Source organism: Amaranthus tricolor, chromosome 15, assembly GCF_026212465.1.
Source record: "Amaranthus tricolor cultivar Red isolate AtriRed21 chromosome 15, ASM2621246v1, whole genome shotgun sequence".
Lineage (NCBI taxonomy): Eukaryota > Viridiplantae > Streptophyta > Magnoliopsida > Caryophyllales > Amaranthaceae > Amaranthus > Amaranthus tricolor.
The window spans coordinates 6,774,154-6,794,617 of record NC_080061.1 but is presented as its reverse complement, the minus strand read 5'-3'; the positions used below and the strand labels follow the sequence as shown (position 1 = coordinate 6,794,617).

General features: G+C 33.9%; 2 protein-coding genes across 2 annotated transcripts; both read left to right on the top strand.

Annotated features, from left to right (window-relative positions):
* The first annotated feature begins 8,434 nt into the window (after positions 1–8,434).
* LOC130800980 (uncharacterized) lies at positions 8,435–10,879 on the top strand. The gene is made up of 5 exons (XM_057664724.1): positions 8,435–8,540; positions 9,789–9,953; positions 10,505–10,601; positions 10,684–10,754; positions 10,854–10,879. Exons 1-5 carry the CDS (start codon positions 8,435–8,437, stop codon positions 10,877–10,879), a joined length of 465 nt encoding a protein of 154 aa, XP_057520707.1.
* Positions 10,880–11,789: 910 nt separating this feature from the next.
* On the top strand, positions 11,790–13,508 carry LOC130801522 (uncharacterized). The gene is made up of 6 exons (XM_057665390.1): positions 11,790–11,858; positions 11,953–12,039; positions 12,170–12,278; positions 12,354–12,476; positions 12,785–12,978; positions 13,070–13,508. Exons 2-6 carry the CDS (start codon positions 11,953–11,955, stop codon positions 13,376–13,378), a joined length of 822 nt encoding a protein of 273 aa, XP_057521373.1. The 5' UTR covers positions 11,790–11,858; the 3' UTR covers positions 13,379–13,508.
* Positions 13,509–20,464: the final 6,956 nt, after the last annotated feature.

Genomic DNA, 20,464 nt, shown 5'->3' with positions numbered 1-20,464 from the left:
CTGCTTCATAATTTTTTTTTTATTTTTTATTTTTTGTATTTGAATAAAAAAAAATAAATAGAAGTCGCACAAAACGTGCGACTGTGCGTCGCACGTTTTGTGCGACTTCTATTTATTTATTTATTTTTTTAACTTCGAATTATAAAATTTATTTTGTTTAATTAAATTATTTTATTTTAATCTATTGTTGTGCTATAATAATGGTATTTTATTATAATTATTTTGTAGAAATAATTATTTTTTAAGTTATTATTATTTTGATATATTATGATAATGTTATTATAATTATTATTTGCAGGACTTTGAAAATTTAGGAGATAATATAGATTATTCTGATAGATTTGTTACCGATAGAGAATTTGATTCTGTAGATGATTTACATACTTGGGCTAATGAGATAGCACTAACAATTGGATTTCAATTTACACGTGCTTCATATAAAAAAAAAGAAGGGCGTTCTAGAGTGAGTCTGTACTTAAGATGTCACTGTTACGATAAAAGAAGTGTTGATTTGCATAACTTAGACAATGCTCCCCGACCAGGTTCCAAAAGTAGGGGTTGTGGGTGTAAATTTATGATTTTAGGAACTAGTCGTAACCCAAAGGAAAGACCTTGGACGGTTAGAGTGTTTCCTGGTGAAAAAGGAATACATAACCACCCGTTCTTCATGTACATAGATGGTCAAATAAGAGTAAATAGGATGACTGTGGATATCAGGCAGCATATACGAGATCTAAGTGCAACTGGCATGCAACCAGCATTTATAATGTCTTCAATTAGAAGAAATTTTCCTCGTTTTTATGCTAGTATGAATCAAATTTACAATGAGAGACAGTCAATGAGGAGAGAAGAGATGGATGGTAGGACTCCTCTTCAACACTGTCTGTATATGGCCACGGAGCATAATTATGTAGTTTGGAGGGACTTGGATAGTGAGGATCAGTTGACTAGATTATTGATTGCGAATCCAACTTCTATCCAGATGCTACGTTCGTGGCCCCATGTTGTGTTGATAGACACAACGTACAAAACGAATAAGCAAAAGTGGCCCCTTTGCGAAATCATTGGAATGACGCCAACGAATCATAATTTCTTGGTTGCATTATGTTTGATGCGAGATGAGGCGGCTGTGTCTTATTCTTGGGTGTTGGAGAGGTTGAGGGATATTTACGGGACAGTGCAGACGCCGGATGTAATCGTAACGGATTGGGATGAGGGTTTGTCTGCAGCTATTCATGCTGTCTTTCCAGGTAAACATGTTTTAATTATTAATTATCGTCGATCTATGTATTATATATTTCTGAATTAATTTTAAATTTATGTTTAATGCAGATGTACGACATCTATTATGCGTATGGCATATTGGTAATGACGTGGAGAACATGGTCGATAAATTGTGTGGCGGCAAGAAAAATCAACAGGGCCAGTTATTCAGGCAAACAAAATGGAACCCCTTGGTTAACAGTATGACGATCGCCGATTTTGAAAACAGATGGGAAGGGATTGTGTCCACTTGGTCGACTAGGAACCGGAGAGTCGTGCAATATTTGGCAGGAACATGGATTCCTCACAAAGAGAAATTTGTGCGTGTGTGAACGAATGATTGTTTGCACTTGGGTAACCAGACTACCAGTAGAGTTGAAAGTCAACACTCTTCCTTCAAGTACTACTTGGGTAGCGGTAATAGCTCATTCGATACGCTGTTTAAAAGGGCGCACGCACAAATTACGAATCAACAATCAAAAATAAGACAAGCTCTTGAGGAATCTAAGAATTCCATTTCAAGGACGTCGCGACTAAATTTTCTACGACCGTTGTATCGTCATGTTTCTATATTTGCCTTGGAACTATTGATGATGGAGCACAACCGGATGCTAACCCTGGGCAGTTGTCTTTTAGAAAAATGCGGTTGTGTCATTCAAAAAACCCACGGATTACCATGCGCGTGTTACTGTTACTTGTCTATCAGGTCTAATGGTGCTTTGTACTTGGACGATATACATCCGTTTTGGAAAACGTTAAAGTATTTAGATGCAGAAGAAGACGCCAACGAAGAAGTACGACACGCAAACGCCGATGATAAAGAGTACTTTCAATCGTTGGTGGATGAAGTTTTAAAATCCGACCCCTCAGTACTACGACGCGTCTCTCAGGTACTTGAACATGAGCTGCACCCCGATGGTGACGACATACCTGAGCCCGAAGCAAGTCCACCGAGGAAAGGAAGACAAATGACAAGCAGAACCTTGAGGAGAAACAAAAGTGCGTTTGAGTACAGTAGATCGTCCTCAAGGGGTCGCGGATCAAGATCATCATCACGCGGGAGATCCAGTGGTAGATCAAGCAACCGGTCGCATCAATCGTCAGTTGGAATTAACTTCAGTTTCAACTTATCAGGTACCCTTATTTCTTTTCATTTAATCTTATATGTTTTATATCAATATTGGCGTAATGATATATTGTTATTTTTTCAGATGGTGCAGCAGGTCGTGATTTTTCACTTTTTCCGTGGCCAAATCACATTCCATTTATTCTTCCGCCATATCTGTTTGATTGGATTAATGTTATAGGTGACGGTAATTGTGGATTTAGAGCTATTGCCGCCACAGAGTTAGGGGGTGAGGAAGCATGGCCTCTGTTACGACGTGCAATGAGTTTGGAAATGGAAACGCATAGAGAACAATATGCACGCTTATATTTATCAGCAGATTCGGTGGAGGAAGCTATATTCAGAGTTGGTGCCCACAATAAAGGACCTGCTCCGTACGATCACTGGTTGGAAGCGACAACACTGTATTCTACAGCAACATTTTTAAACATAGCAATTGCGTATTATGGCTCTGCGGATGGTCATCCAATGTACAATTGTTTAGTGCTTTCTTTAAGAAGAACAGGGGGAATGCATGGCGTAAATAAACTTATACATATTCTTTGGGTAAACGGGAATCATTATGTTCAGCTTTTAATGAACGATGATTCATCTCCACTGCCGCCAGTCCAACAAAATTGGAGAGCAGCTAACAATTCATGTGCAGATTTAGAAAGACAATATCGTAATAGGATATCACTTTGGAGTAGAATGTGCAACATACAACGACAACAGCATAATAACACCGCCGGAGACGCGGTGAATTTAGATTCTCCATAGTGTTTATATATAATTCAATTGTTCAAACGATTAAAAAGTTGTTCATACATAAAGATTAAATACAACAATTGTTCATGCATTACAAAACAGGTAAATGTCTATTAGGGGCTGCGCCCTCTACACTCTTGCCATTCGGAAAACAACTCTCTAAGATCCTCTAAATACATATCAGCAGCATCTCTTTCCCGAGGCGTCATTTGAGCAATAGTTGGCATCCTGAGCAATGGTGCAAGTCGAGTTGGAAATTCAGCAGCAAACTGTAAAACCAGACAATTGCAAAGTCAATACATATTATGAAACATAAAAATAAAATACATAATTAGGAACACTAACATATTCGACTCTGTTATCAGCAGCACCAAACGCAGCAGCAGGTCCTTCACCTGGGATGAGAAAACAGTGGGAAGACACTCTAAACCAGTCCACGTAATCCGGGGCAGCCTCTGATGGAACCGATGCGCGACGCTGTGCCTGCTCCACTACGCGGGCACAGTAAGGGAACCTACTCCACATCTCCGTAAACATACAGGAAGAAGCGAATGTAACTGAGTAGGAGCCCTGTGCTGGTCGCAGAGCTTGGGTAGGTCTCAGCGGAGCCGGGGGAATCTCCTGTGCAAAACCGAGCTGCCTCACTGTCCTCTCAGGCAAATAGACCTCCACGATATCGAAACAGGTGATACCACCGATATACGAGGTACGTGGGTGCTCGTTCAATAAAGACCTATCATAAGTCAAGTACGGAGTCCACTCTACCTGCTCACAATGAATATAATACATAATCAACATAACATCTCTGCCCTTGACAAGTTAAACAATTAAGTTTGAAGTCATGTACAAAACCTGTGCCTCTGTCATGGCATCCAGTATGCTCCTACAGTCTATCAGTCTGCTCAGCTCGCGGATTGGCTTCGGCGGGGACCACATCTCTGCCCTTGTCTTGTTCGGCATGTCAGCTTGACGCGGATGGGGGCGGAAGGCTGGGAAGTACTCGTAAATCCATGTCTGCAACAGTGTCAGGCAACCAGCAATAGTCTTGCACCCAGTCCTTGTCGCCATACCCAGTTGGCGATACATGTGAACAAGCGTCACTGCACCCCAAGCAATATCAGCCTGATCAGTGGTAACAGTAACAACAGGGTGAGGACGCATCCCGACTCTAGTCTTATCCACGAGCAACGTGGAACCTACTATAGCCATGTAGTAGGCGGTACGTTGAGTATCCATAGACTGAGAACGGTGGCATAGCTGCAACAGTGCACCAACATTAATGCTGCCGCTTGTGAAGTGCCCCTTCGCACGCAGCTCCGACAATGGCATACCAAAAAGGCCGGCCAGGCCAAGCTGCCATTCATTATCAGACGGTTGCACGGGAAGTGAACCGTCAATGCCAATTCCCAAGATGCGTTGCACGTCGTGCAACATTATGGTCATCTCCCCCCACGGCATGTGGAAGGTGTTGGTGTCAGGCTGCCACCTTTCCACAAATGCCGTAATGAGAGCACTGTCGATGTGCTGGTGCATTATATACGGCAGCCGACCAAGGGGAATACCAGGTAACACTCTGTACAATTCATCAGACATGTCCTGAAGTCTAATGATTGAATCCAACGTTTTCTTCCGAGCACGACATTCCAAAATCGGAGGGGTGCGCTCCGATCCCTCAAATATAGCCTTTGCTACGTGCCCACCGTAGCTGGGTATTAAAGTAGTATCAACAGGGCCCCCGGGCTGGGCTGATGTGATTAACCAGTCCGTGTCCGCGGACTGCGATCGCCTCGTCCCCCGTGGAGCCGCATCCTCAGCCTGGCTTACTCCTGCCTGATCAGAAGTGCCACTCGAGCCCTGCCCTCTACTCTTGAACTTAACAGCATGGCCTCTTACGATCGTCCAATCAATAGGATGACATGCAGACTCATCCTGACCAAGAGACTCTTCCCGACTAAGAGACTCGTCGTAATCAGTATCATCGTCACCTGAGCCGACCGTATGACTATGTAGGCTACTTTGGCGCTCAAAGCGACTACGCACTTGCTCTAGGGTACTTGAACGTTGGGCCTGACTATGTATGGCCGCTTGTTCTTGCCTTGCTCGCCTTGCAGATCCCGTAACCCCCCTCTCATGGGGATCACCTCTCAGTAAAGTAGGCCTAGATCTATTGCCGCTTAATAAACCTCTAAAAAACCCTTTTCCTTTACCTTGATTTCCAGCCATTTACTAGAATTTTCATAATTTAAATTAAGACAACACTTTAAATTACTTAAAATCAAATAAATTAAAAACAAGCAACACGTAAAATATTTCACATTTACAAATAATTAAACAATTATTATATTCATAAATATTTAAACAACTCAAATTTAATAAATTAATTACACTAAACAAATTCATTACAATAAAAAAAAAATGATAATTGAAACCGGTCGCACGAACCGGTCGCACAAAATGTGCGACTGTACAGTCGCACATTTTGTGCGACCGGTTTCAATTTTTTTTTTTTTTTCTTTTTCGAATACGTAAATCAATAACTACTTCTTACAACAACATTATCATAATACATATTATTACAACATTTACTAAATAACATTAACTAACAACAAACTCTTTCAAAAATTAAAAAAAAAAAAACAAAAAAAAAAAAAAATTGGATTCAGCCCAGTCGCACGTTTTGTGCGACTGGGCCGAATCCAATATTTTTTTTTTCCTTCGATTGATTTAAAAAAAAACTTACCTCGAATTTTTGTTGACAATTTCGATTCCAAAGTTTTAGCTCCGCTTAATTTTATGTGAAGAATTTGATTTTATGGAAGTGATGAAAGTGTTATTGAGTGGATTTGAAGTGTTTTTATATAAGTTATAAGCTTAGTGGCATTTTCGTAATTTTTTAAATTTCAGGGGTAAAGTCGTAATTTCATTCAAGGGGGGTGGCGATAAAATGAAATTGGTGGCGACAAATAAGAAATGGGTTATTTTATGTATATAGTTCGTTTTACGATAAAATTGTCTTATGTAGAAATTTTAAAATTTTTAGTCAGCCCTTATTTTTATTTGAGTCAATATATAATTGTCACATTTAGCCTTAATAATCAGTTTAGTTTGTTGGTATTAAATAGTAATTATAAAATTGATATGTAGTGTAAATTTTCTTAAAATACATCATGTTATTCTCATGGTAATAAAACTCTGATAATAAAAAGGTTTTTTATGACAATTTTTCATTACCACACCTAATATCATATCTCCAAATAGTAATGCATTCGAATGAAGTTTTTGAAGATAATAACATGATTGAAATAGAATAAATATGACCATTATTATCAAGAGATTTCCACCCAAACTACACTAATATTTCATTACGATTCTCACTGCTTACTGATAATCAAACTGATCATAGTTGTTAAAGTGATTTAATATTAATGGGCTAGGAGAAAATGGTATTACAAAATGAATTTTCATCAGAACGTATCATTGACATCACACCGCTAGTACAATAGCTCTTTTATACCTTTGGGTGTATTTGATAAATTGCTTTTTAGTTAGTTTTGCCTTTTACATTTTTAATTGATCATGCAATAACAAAAATTGTTAAATGAATGACTTTCATGCCTTTTACTTATTGTTAGAGGTTGCTTGAACCATGCACAATTACCTTGTCCACTTCATTTGCTGATATAACTTATAAGCATCAAGACGTGTCTCTCGAACACTCCTGACTAGATTTGCTTCTTTTGTAGATTCAACAACATTGTCATGAAGGAAAGTGAACTGCTTTGAAACTAAAGTAAGATGATATTCGAGGGATTCAAAAGATTAATTCTCCTCACTCTTTATATAATTTAAAAGAACTTGGGAGGAACAGATAAAAGTTGACATACACGATTTACATCTTTCTACGGACCTGATCAAAAAAGGTGTTACTTTGTATATATATATATATATATCACAAGTGACAACTCCTACCTAGTTCTTAAAATTAGGTTAGAAATTTTGAATTTGTATGATATCTAATAGCAATACTCTATCATTATTTTGATAGTATGTGTTTTGATTTTAAAAATCTTATTAGCATATTTTAGGGAAGTTTTTAATAAATCTTTTGGAGGGTTTTTATTTAAATAAATGTCTTGTTTCGGTTATGAAAAGAGGAAGTGCAAAAGACACTTAAAATACCTGGAGATAGGTGTAATCGGGTACAACCATCAATATGCTGAAAATGTTTATGATCCTTCCGCTGATGAGACCTCAAATCCTGCAATACAACGTTAGCCTTGTCCGGGGGTTATTTCCCGGAAAACCCCTCCGACGCTCAAGTCAGATCGAGAGACAGAAAGCAATGAATATATGATAATGAATGAATACAAGATTAACGGATTGTAGGATGAGTTCAGATCAATTGAAGGAATATTTGATCAAGAATATAGATTGTAATTAGGAGGGTAGTGTCATTTTTGTGGAGTAATGGTAGGAATATATAAACTTTCTTTCTAGTTAAATGATTGAAGGAAGTATTTTTGGTAAAATAAATTGAATGTAGAAGAGTTGAATTGTCTGCCATTTTATGTAGTTTTATGACATATTTATAGCAATTTCTTATAAGGACTCTAAATGTGGTTACTTGATCATGGGATGATCATGAACATAATGTTTGTAGATGTGGGAATAATGGGGAGTTATTTTAGGAAGTGACTAAGAGTAGTGATTGTAGTGGACAAAGGGGTAGTTAGGATTTGACCAAATGTGTTATTATTAACCCCATAACATGTCTATATAGCCAAATTGCCATACTTAAATACATATATTAGATTCATCTCCATTATTTAAAAAATAGTTGAAAATCATTATTCATTATGTAATAATCTAGATTTGAGATTAGTTGATGGTAATGGAGAGACTAAAGACAATAGCAATCTCAAAGGTATATTCTCAAAAAATTGAAATCGATTATATAAAGTAATATATCAGTTCGATAGAATTTGTTTTGATTTTAAAAATCTTAGGATATTTATTAGGCAATATTAGAAATATATCTTCGTATATATACGAAAACAAGATTCTTGCCTATAATTATTAATTTGACCAAAAAAAAAAAAACGAAATCAGTTTTAGTTGCGGTTCCCAAACATCGGCTAATTCACGCATGCCTCACTTAGAGAACAACCGTTATTAATCTCCAAATTAATTTCCTTCTCTTCTTTTTTTTCTTTTTTTTTTTTGTTTTTTCTACTATTACTTACTCCTTTAAAATTTTAAATATTTTCATTTTCAAGAATTAAGTTTTAAGAAAGAAAGATGAATCTTGATGCACAAAGAATTCGTTTGATTGATTTTTCATTAGAAGATGATTTTCTTATTGATTCAGATTTGAATGGTACATCATTCGATCTTCGATTATCAGGTATATTTATATATTTTATTTAATGGATTATATATATATATATATATATATATATATATATATATATATATATATATATATATATTTGAATTTTGCAATAATTATTCATTGAATTTGATGTTGTTATATATGAACTATTTTTCAGAGTTTTAGTTGAATTAATAAATTTCTCACAATTGTAGTTTTACACTTTTGTATTATACATTAATCTACACGTGTTCTATACAAAAATCCGTCTCATTGAGTACTTCAGAATCTGTATATATCATATATTAATCTACACATGTTCCGTAAAAAAATCTTTCTTTATACGTACTTTAAGAAATTGATTTACGGAAACTTTTAGTTATATTTCGGTATTCGAATTTAAAAAGGTGTAAACTTGGTAAGTAATTGAAAAACTCTATTTGATCAAGTGGTCCATCATATATTTCACCCATGATGAATCTAATAATTAGGAAATGACATTTATTATTAACAGCCCGTTTGGTACATGGTATTAGAGGGCGGTAATGGTAATAAAATTAAGTAATAAAAAATTTAGTTGTTTGGATGCCTTCAATGGTAATGGATGGTAATTAAATAAGGAAATGAAATTATCAAAAAGGGTCATTTTTATTACCATCAAACAACCTGGTATTAGGCTGTAATGATAATGAATTATTACTGTGGTAATAAAATAAAGTAATGTTGTTTCGAGCTGAAGAAACAAAATAATGAAGAAAAAAAAAAGGTAATATATATAATTATTCAAAAAAATATTATTATTAAAAAAAGAATCATTAGATTGAATAATTTAGATACAATAATACTTTTAGATACAAATATATAATAATAAAACTAAGAGTCATTATCATTTTTTATTACTAACAACCAAATGCAATCAATGAAATATTATCTTTCATTACCATTCTTTAGTCATTCACACCAAACAAAAAAACTTCATTACCAATTCTCATATTCATTCCTTCATTACTATTGCCACTACAACATTTCATTTCTATTACTTCATTACCATCAACCAAACGGACCGTTAAGTGTCATTCAATATCTTTATTTATGTTTTGATCGTAATTTAATAATTTTTTAATGAGAATTAAACTCAAATCTTATCTGAAAAGTTATATTTGCTCGACAAAACTCGAATTTCATTTAGATAGTTCTTATGCACAGATATATAGTTTTTTAAACTAAACATGGATATATTTTGAGTTCTTATTTAATTAATTCTTAAACTTAAAAAAACAGTGGCATTTGAGACACAAAATGAGTTATTAAGCAGTCCCAAATCAAGATTTCATCCAGAAATGACAGACAGACAATCCTTTTTTGCTGAAAAAGTGCCTAATGCTATCAAAGAATGTAATGCCAGAAAAAGTTTGGCTTGGGATCGTGAATTTTTCACAAGTCCAGGTGTGTGCACCGCTGCTTTTGCTCTTATTTTAATAATTTATCGGATAATTTTATCTTATTTAGATATATAAATAGATGGTTCTGTGGTCGAATCATCTACTACTAGTGTTTGCTAAATTAGTTGATTCATAACTGTCACATAATTAACTCGATTAAAAGTTTAAGCTAATGATCGAGGCTCTATGATATCTTGTATACTCTGACATCTCCCCTTACACAAGAGCAGTTTAGGCTAGAAATGCGTATGTAGCACATGCCTTCTTTCTAGTACTTTTTATGAGGGGTGGTTGAGAATCGAACTCGTGATCTCTTAGTTTGTCATGCTGGCTTCTCATATCATGTTAAGGAATCAACTCAACCAATATCTTAAGCTAATGGTTGAATTTTCGAGATATATTATATACTTTAACAATAATAGCTTCTTGTTATGAATCAACTAATCAACTCCTACTTTTCCATCAGCGTATTCAAAATTAGTCAACTATCAGCTGTTTGTCAAAATCTGTAAGTGATTTGTTTTTTCTGTTAACATTGTTGATTGTTTATTTTAGGGTTCCTTGAACTTGAGGAACTATCCCGTGTTAATCGTGGTTTCAAGAATCTTAAGGCATGTGCTTCAACTCATGGGACTGAAGATAATGTTAGGAGGTAAGTAAATAAGTGTTGTGTGATTTTTGGTATATTTCAAATAAGGATGATCTAATGGTGCTGTGGTTGGATGCCAATGCAGTAAAATTTGCGAGGAAAGAAAGTTAAGGCAGAAAACAGGTGCTGTGGTTGGGTGCAGAAATAAAATTCTTGGTAAGAACTAAAAAAATACTTGCCAAATCCCTATTACCCTTTGCTCGTCTCTAAGTTTATAAGTGCATCTACAAGATTACGGATTTGTTTGGCAAATAGTTGGAGTTCTTGACTGGTTTGATTGACTGGATGTGTTGTTCGATTTACTATTTGTTGATTTAGTGATTTAATTAATTACCTTTTACGAAAATATTTGACAAAAATAATTGTTAGTTGTTGACATTTTATTAGAGAAAAAGTAACTAAACCCTATTTAAAAGATATTGAATTTGTTTGCATTGGTAAATGGCTCTAGGTTAGGTTATGATTGAGTTTTTACTTTTGCCTTATTGGTTGGTCAAAAAGTCAAAAAAAAGTGTTTAGTAAATTGCTATTAAATCAGTTGAAAAGCTGGATTTCAAACTAAAATGTTTCAATGATTTTTGGCTTATTAACTCATTTTCTTTTAATAAACAGTTAATAACCAATACTTAATTTTACTGAACCAACTAGTTCAATGATTTGAACACTTTCAGGTGGTCAAACAAATAAACTAAAATGTTTTAGTCAATAGTCATTTGCCAAATATTGATATTTAGTTGTTTGACCTACCAAACAACCAAAGCTAAAAAGAATAAATTAAAAAATTATTTATCAAATAATATTTTTTAATGTTGGACTAACCAAAAAATCAAAATCATCGATAAAAAAAACTCATTTGTAAACACACCGTATATCTTCACACATATGTGGATTCCGGTACTGATGTTGGATACTAGTACGTGTCCAATTGTCGGATACGTCTAAATATTCAATGTTACGCCTAAAAAAAAGTGTCTAAACGTCATATCAATGTCCGAGGATCAAGGATAAAAAACGGGTACGTGAAGCAAAATGGAACAATCCGAGTAACATAGCTTCACACTAAGGAATATGATTGTAACTCGCAATTCAGTTCAGTTTGGTGTTTAGTCCTAGAGCCGGATTATGATTTCTTATTGTTGATTACAAATTTCTATAATTCAAGTCACTATATTGCACTAATCCTATCTTCTTACTGTGCTGTCTTTTCTGTTTCCGCCTGCTGCAGCATCAACGAAAGGGAAAGTTGCGTCTCCAAGTAAGGTAACACCTGATTTTTTCATAAACGAAATTGTAATCAGTCCAGTTAGCATTAAATTACACGACTACTACCTATCGATATTTTTGTGTTTACCAGATGACGATGTCAATTCAAGGCTCCAGACGACATCATCCATCTGTCGGAAGATCAGGGGAAAAATCGAGACTGGCACACTCTGACCTGGTAATTTTGGAATATGTGCTGTTGAATGGCTTGTTTTATACACTTAATGGAAACTTTTGGACCTGAAAACGACATTTTTTGATGTATTATTTGATTATTCGGCTAATCATTCTTGTCCTGAATGATTAAGGTCACTGATAGCAGGAAACGGGCAGTGAAATCGACAGGAAATATGGGTCAGACTCGGGTTTCTGCTGTGCATATCGAAAAACCACCTATACGTGCAAGCACCAGATATGGTAACAATGAACCTACAGAACATATAACATGAATGTGCAATCATTTATTAATTCTGATATCATTTACTACTGCAGGACTTGGGTTGACGTCGTCCATAGAAACGGGCTTACACAGTTCTAGATCTGTCGATTTTAAACCATGTAGGACATTCGCGGACAAAGTAGGGACTAATTTGTTGAAATCTTTTGAGATGGAAGGTTGCTTCTAAGTTTCTTTGTCAAATCCTTTTATAAGAGTATGTGTCGGTCTGACATTTTGTGGGCCCTTAGCAAAATGAAATAAATGGGCCTATTCATAGATGATTGATTCTAGTTTTTGATGGGTGTTTGACAAAATAACAGAAAACAAACCCCTTTATATTATAATTATCAGTTATAATTTTACAAATGGTGTTTACGTCCTATGTAGACAAATGCCTACCTTACCTTAGGTCAGGAACGGCCCTGATAAGAGGTCTTATAGTAGCATGCATGTTTCATAAACTAAATCTTTGATTTTAATTCAGGTATTACTCAAAATAGTGGCTTGAAAGCAGCATATTCACAGGATTCTTGTAGTTTAACCCCAGAACACCATCAAAAAAACAATTCCCAAACTGCACCAAGAAAAGATTCCACCAAAGAAACAAAATTTAGCCCTGTATCGTCGAAGATTTCTAGTCTTCGTACACCATCCCAACACATCGGTTTCTTTGATATGGTCAGTTTCTCGTTCAGTCGATATAGAGCAATTAGGTTACTGTCATACTGATACGAAGATAAGCCTAACATTTTGTAGTTTTCGATTTCAGAAACAGCAGAAATCGGAGAAAGCAAGATATGAAAAAGACGGAAACAAACATTCCAACAAAGGGCAGAGAAAAACCGAGCTGCAAACACAAAGTCTCGACTTAGAAGAAAAGGAGAATGTTGTCGATCCTGAGGGTACGGTGATTGAGGTTCGTATGAAGAAGGCTCAGTTAGGTGCTAATGGCTCCTCTTCGCAGAAAAGTTTGCTTAGAACGCAAAGGTCTAAAAGACAAACCATGTTAAGCCCCGCTAAGTCCAAGACTCCGTCTTCTGCCAAAGGTTCGGTGTTGAAACGAAGCGCTTTCTTTTAAGCTGACTAGGCATCTAAAATGTTCATTATAAGTTGAAAAAACTCTGGTTTTATGATTATGTATTAAGGTAAGAATTGATTCCATTTTCTGAGTTTTGATTAATGTAAAGTCAATAGTTTGATTTGTTGATTGTGATTGTTGTTTTGGTTTTATGTTGAACAGCTCTTGTGATAAGTTGGTGTCTTGCATCCCTCTGTCAGTCTTTCTGATGGCAAATTGTGCACTGTTATTATCAGATTGAACAACTCAACTGTCACTAGGATGTCAACAATGCTAGTCTAGTCTGGAGGTGTTTAACAGGGTGGGTCGAACCAACGGGTCAAGGATCGGGTCACATTTAACGGATATTAGCAGATCGGATCAAAATGGGTCAGTCCATTAAGACTTTGGTGTAAAGGTTCGCGCAGAGCCTGTTCAGATAATTATAGGAATTAGTTGCAAAAAAATTTACTTTTTTTATTTTCATATGATATTATTATGTACATAGGTGGGTTGACCCAACGGGCCATAAAGTAGAATAAAAAAACTATTTTATGAACTTTTAATAAACGGGTCAAAGTGAGTTGGTTTAAACGGACTTTGTTCTGCCCGGCCCGTTTAAATTTGTCATGACTCGCCCTTACCCGACCTGAGCCGTTGAACACCTCACTCTAGTAGTCTTGCAACGAGTCTTGTTCACAAGACTGACATAGGTGACGCGTAAAAACTAATGAGTCTTGCATGCAGTCTTGATGAATAAATCTAAGTCTGAAGTGATTTTTATTCGAGTGAATATATAATAAAAACTAGATAAAAGTTAGTGAAGATTTAACGTGACAGGAGTCTAAAGATTGGGGTTTGAGCTTTGGATATTCTCACCCATCTTGGTCTATCACTAAAAAGTAAGAAGATTCTTAATATTGATCATTCATCATGATTATTATCCTTACCCTTCAAATCCCTTATTTTCTAGGAAAAGGACAATAGCAAATGATGATTATAATGCAATCATCAAACCTTTGGCTCCATCAGTCCATCGTTTCATGTCTTATATAGAGACTAAAAGATTACATAAAATCAAAACTTATAGAATAAAATAATCTTAGAAGTTAATAAAGTTATACTAGAAAACAAGATAATTACAAAAGAAGCAATTGTTGGGGTAAGAGCGCTAGCGGAAATGTAATTTAATCGAGAAATAATCAAAGTGTAAAGGGCAAGAAGAGCTATTAAGAAAATGACACAAACTGAGCACTTGAAAAATAATTCCACTATATTATAATTAAAGAGATTGATACAAGGATATAAGATAATAGCTTGTAAAGTAGAATAATTATACAAGAAAGATATTTTTGTGTGGATGGTTGGATGAAATAAGATGTCAACACTCATATTTATACTTGAGGTTAGTAGGTGGCATGAATCTAGTAATTTCCATACAAATCTTTTTCTAGTATAATATTTCTAATGTTCTAGTATTTTTTATGCAAATATCTATTACTAGAATAATCTAGCTACTAGTTTTATGAGCTAAACAAATCATTCTAAAATGTTCTTAAAGTGAAGGTTTTGTGCGCAATGGATTTGGGCCATACCCAACAATCTCCGCCTTGGACCACATTACATAGGTCACTTATGGTTAGAGCCCTTTTAAAAAAACCTTTTAGTAGGAACAAACTCTTACTAAGTCCAAACAGTGATCGAACTTGATTCTAGGAAGCGGCTTTGTGAGCATATCAGCAGGATTTTCCGAAGTATGAACCTTCTTAACTGCAATTTCACCTTCAACAATAATATCTCTGACGTAGTGATATTTAACTGAGACATGCTTGGTCTTGGAATGGTAGGCATCATTCTTGGTGAGAAAGATAGCACTTTGACTATCAAAGAATACCACAGTGACACATTGTGGTATACCAAGATCCATAACAAGAACTTGCAACCATGTAGCCTCCTTTATACCTTCAGTTGCTGCAACATACTCTGCTTCAGTAGTAGAAAGAGCAGCTATCGATTGCAATTGAGCATTCCAGCTAATTACACCGGCCTGTCGATCCCGATGTATCTCCATGCCAAGAATTTTCTTTGTTGCACCAAGATCTTTCATCTCAAACTCCTTGCTAAGTTGAGATTTTAAGTTCTTGATCAGAGACTTGTCACAAGATGCAATGAGCATATCGTCCACTTACAGTAAAAAATAAATATAAGTGCCACCATATTGCCGAAAATAGACACAATGATCTTACTGGCTGCGTGTGTAGCCTTGTTTGATCATAAATGAATGAAAGCGCTTGTACCCACTGCCTGGGAGCTTACTTAAGACCATATAATGATTTCTTTAAGTGACAAACAAGATTTTCCTTTTCAGGAACAACAAAATCCTTCCGGTTGCTTCATATAAATCTCTTCTTCAAGGTCACCATGAAGAAAAGCAGTTTTGACATCGAGTTGCTCTAACTCCATGTCAAACATAGCAACCATTGCAAGAAGAACTCGAATAGAAGTATAACGAACAACAGGAGAAAAAAATTTCATTAAAGTCAATACCTTCTTTTTGATGGCATCCTTTGACAACGAGGCGTGCCTTCCATTGTGCGGGTTCAACTCCTAATGCCTTCCTTTTGCTTGTAGACCCATTTGCAAGCAATTGCTTTTCAGCCTTTAGGTAGCTCCACTAGGTCCCATGTGCCATTCTTGTGAAGACTATTGATCTCCTCATTCATTGCTACTAGCCATTTAGAGAAATCAGGACCAGAGATGGCTTCTGAACAGGAGGAGGGATCAGCTCCAACAGGAGTTTCTTCGCCAACTAAGTTGTGCATAAGCAAGCACATATTTATCTACAGAATATTTTGATGACTTTATAATAGGCCTTTTTGAACGATCCCTGACCAGATTGTAATCTGTTGGTTGATGAGAGATTTGTGGCTGGCTTGATCCATTGGTAATTGGAGAATCATTATCGTGATCTTGATCATCATGGCTGGAACAAGGGCTTGATGAAGCATCATCTTCCATCGTGGGAAACTGACTTCTTGTCTCTAACTCCACCTTCTCACTAACACTATCTTGATTATATGTGTTAGGAGATGAAATAAAAGACTCCAGACCAGAGGAATTGATAGTAGCATTTTCACTAAAAGTAACATCTCGAGTTAGAATTACTTTCTTAGACTCGAGACACCATAATCTATATCCTTTAGATTCAGAGGAGTGACCAATAAAAATGCATTTTTACAGCTCTAGGAGCTAATTCGCCATCATTAATGTGAGCATAGGCAATACAACCATATACTTTAAGGAAGGAGTAGTCAACGGTTGTACCTGACCAGACTTCCTATGGGATTTTAAAGTCAATAGAAGAGTGCGGAGATCGATTGACGATATATGCGGCTGTTTAGTGAGCTATGGATTTTGGGCCATACCCAACAGGAATAATATTCATAGAGAAAATATTTGGCACCACCGTTTCACGTCTTATATAGAGACTAAAAGATTACATAAAATCAAAATTAATACAAGAAAATAATCTTAGAAGCTAATAAAGTTATAATAAAAAACAAGATTATTACAAATGAGGGAATAATATTCATAGGGAAAATAGTCGTTAGGCTATGAAGATGGAGGATTGTGAGCAATATTTTCCTTAACAAAGCACAGTTCTATCGGTCTCCACCTTCTTAGTATAGTCGCCTACTTGTCATTCTTCATTACGACTTGTTTACCAGATTTTAATGGTCTAAGTACGAATCTTATTATTAGCTTCAATAAGAAATAAAACAAATTGAAATTAAAGTTAAGAGTCTTAAGATATGCAAAATAGGATGATTGTAAATTGGGTTTGTTATCATGCTTGAGCATAAATATTTAACTATGTAAAATTTATATAAAAAGTAGAGAGAAATTTATAAAAATTTATAAGCATTTCTAAAAGTAAAATCACTAACAATAGTATGTAAATCAATAAATTCTACAATCACTACTTTTGTGAGATATCCATCCTTCGGCTTATTTATAATTATTGTATTACTCCTTCCGTTTTTTTTTATCTTCCATATTATCATAATGGGTAGTTTCAAAAGTTTTTCCACTTTAGAATACTTTCTATTTTTAGAAAGTTTTTATCCCACTTTTACCCTTTAAAACTCCCCCTTTTCTTTTAATGTACTCCTTTTCTTTTATTTATAATTATTTTCTCTCTCATACTTTCAATACAATCATTATTTCACACTACTATTTAATTAAAATAATACTCACTACAACCTCATACTTCCAATACAATCATTACTTCACACTACTATTTAATTAAAATAATACCCACTACAACCCAAAGATTCTATCTTTCTTAATATGTATGAAAAATCCAAAGTGAAAGATCAAAAAAAGAACGAAAGGAGTAATAAACTAATAAAAGCCCATATTATTGATACGCATCTCATGATAAGACAAATATATACTATTTTAACTTATTTTTCTCCATATATAAAAAATGAGATCTTTAATTTCTATAATTGAACACCTCAAATCACATCAAAATTACTGCTTCTAATCAAGCTAGGCTTAATTTTATATTCATTATTAAGGAGATTAGTATCTAAAACTTTCTCATCAGTGTTCTAACTATTTAATCTTCATTATTTGAGTTGACTAAAAGTATTTGTCAGTTTTAATTAAGGGTGTTCGGTTTAATAAAAGGTCATAATCAAGGTGTACTAATTTTCTGCAGTAATATGAAAATGTCTCAAGATGGGAGTGGGGCATATCTATAGAGGGAGTGTTTTTAATGGTATATTTGGAATAAAATCAAATCATATTGATAATATTAAAAAAAATATTTAAGGAAGTTTGAACCTAAATTATTAATTTCACTACAAATAATTATTTAAATAGCGATGGCAAAAAGGCGACGATTCAGTTAATTACGAAAATTGATGCTTTCAATTAATTTATTTAGGCTATCTCGTCAGATTTAAGACTTTCTTACGGTGAGACCTTATCACAATTCGTGTGATTTATTTATATGGGGAGTGCAATTAAGATTCAGTTTCACCATCTCTGCTTTATGCCTGAGATTTGGTTAAAAAATTGTCATTTTAAAGTAAGTTTGTTTAAACATAGAGCAAGTTACTTATTTGGTATTGCTTATGTTTTTCCGTTGTAGTAACCAAATTAATCACTGCTACTTGATAGCTATATCTGTTTTTGTAGAGGTTAGTTATTGATATAAAATAGTGATAATGCCCGATAAATTTTGGAAAATTATCAATTATATTCTTAAGTTTTTATTTTATCAATGGTACCTATCAATGATTTATTGAGCGTCTTATAACCGTAACATTTTCTAATATTTTCCGTCTAAAATCGTCTAAAACCGTTAAGGGTTTTTCTTTTACTTTTATTTTTTAAGCTCAGTAACACGAAAGTAACATTGATATCGAAAAAATTTAGGATTACCATTAATAAAATACAAAAACTTAACGGTACTATTGATATTTTTTCATAAATTTTTAGTTTTCATTTGCCATAACTAACAACTCATTTTTAAGTTGTAAGAGATGATAATGAATTTTATAAAAAAAAAAAAATTAAGTTATATACAATAAATTTTCATTATCATTCCTATCAATTAATGTCAAAAACTAAATGGATTGTTTAAGTTTAGCATCTTGATCAATCGCTAACAATATACACCCCTCTCAAACGTCCTTATTTTGGAAATATTTGTATACTCTATTATTTTATTCATTAAATATTTCAAAACGACACTCTATAACCCTTAGTTTGTTGTCATTATATTTAATATATTAAGAGCGAAAGTTTGTTTTATTAAATAATAATCAAATGTGAATTTATCTATAACAAATAATTAAATGAAAAGTTGAATTATTAATACTCTCTCCTATTTACTACTAGTGTTTTATTTGCTTTATATACTTTATTCAATGCAATTATTGAATCCTTAATATTTTCAATTGTGTATAATTAAAAATTATGGAAAGTTGATGTGAATAATCCTTACATTGAAACGAGTCAAATAAGATCTCATTTAACTATGTTTTAACTTATTGATTAATAATAAAATATAAATTAAAATTATGAGATAAATAGAGTCCAAAAAGCATTTGTGGTGAATAGAGGAAATATTAGTTTTTTTTTAAAAAAAAAATAACATACTCGTGACTCTGGATATCAATTATCTTGTCTTACTATATACTTCTTTCATTCTATTATACTTGCTATATTTAACTTTTTACGCAATCTAATGCGTTATTTTGTTAATTTATATGTTGAAATATGCACATCTAAAAATTATAAAAAGTTAATACTATGAAAGTACGTGATTAGACGATTCAAACAAGATCCAACATGACTATATTTTGACTTACACATTAAGCATAATATGTAAATTAAGCTTGAACGATGAATAGTGCCTATAATTAAAATATAGCAAGTATATCAAAACGGAGGAATCAAAATAGAGGAAGTATTTTTGTAACCATAAAAGGTTTCGATTTCTATTCATGTACAGCTAAAAGTATTTAAAACAATTTAATATATGACTCTGTTCTTTAAAGTTTGTTCTAAGGAACAAAAGGAGTGCAATTTAATACTATTAGTTTCTCAATTTCAAATAATTAGTTTTATTTTTTTTAGATCGGCTCTATTAAATTTTCCTTATTCCAATTTTTAAAAAAACAAAATATAAATCAAGGGTGATTAATGAATAATGTCAAAAGTCAAACGAGACTAATGCGATGAATAGGAGGGAGTATAAAAACTAATCACAGATTAGAGTGATAAATAAATAATGCAATATTTCTAATATTACAAGTAATTTTGAATTATATTTGGTTAAAGTTGTTATGTACAGATGTACTTGCTATTTTATCTCTGATGTAGACGTTGTATGACTCTTTATTAATGAATCAGGTATTATTAAAAAAAATTAATTTGAAAAGGAGAAAGTATTTTTCTTACCACACTTGCACATTTTTTTTTTATTTTCATCCAATTTGTACATGAGCCAGATTTATTTTTGCAAAATAGGAGGCAGGAATATCCATAAACTCAATAGGAATCCTACAAATTTTCTATCAAAGATACAAA

Coding starts and splice junctions, on each gene's coding strand:
- LOC130800980 (XM_057664724.1), top strand. CDS start 8,435: ATGAATCTTGATGCACAAAGAATTCGTTTGATTGATTTTTCATTAGAA. Junction 8,541..9,788: donor ATTCGATCTTCGATTATCAG/GTATATTTATAT, acceptor TTAAAAAAACAG/TGGCATTTGAGACACAAAAT. Junction 10,755..10,853: donor GTGCAGAAATAAAATTCTTG/GTAAGAACTAAA, acceptor TTTGGCAAATAG/TTGGAGTTCTTGACTGGTTT.
- LOC130801522 (XM_057665390.1), top strand. CDS start 11,953: ATGACGATGTCAATTCAAGGCTCCAGACGACATCATCCATCTGTCGGA. Junction 12,279..12,353: donor ACGTGCAAGCACCAGATATG/GTAACAATGAAC, acceptor TTACTACTGCAG/GACTTGGGTTGACGTCGTCC. Junction 12,979..13,069: donor ACATCGGTTTCTTTGATATG/GTCAGTTTCTCG, acceptor TTTCGATTTCAG/AAACAGCAGAAATCGGAGAA.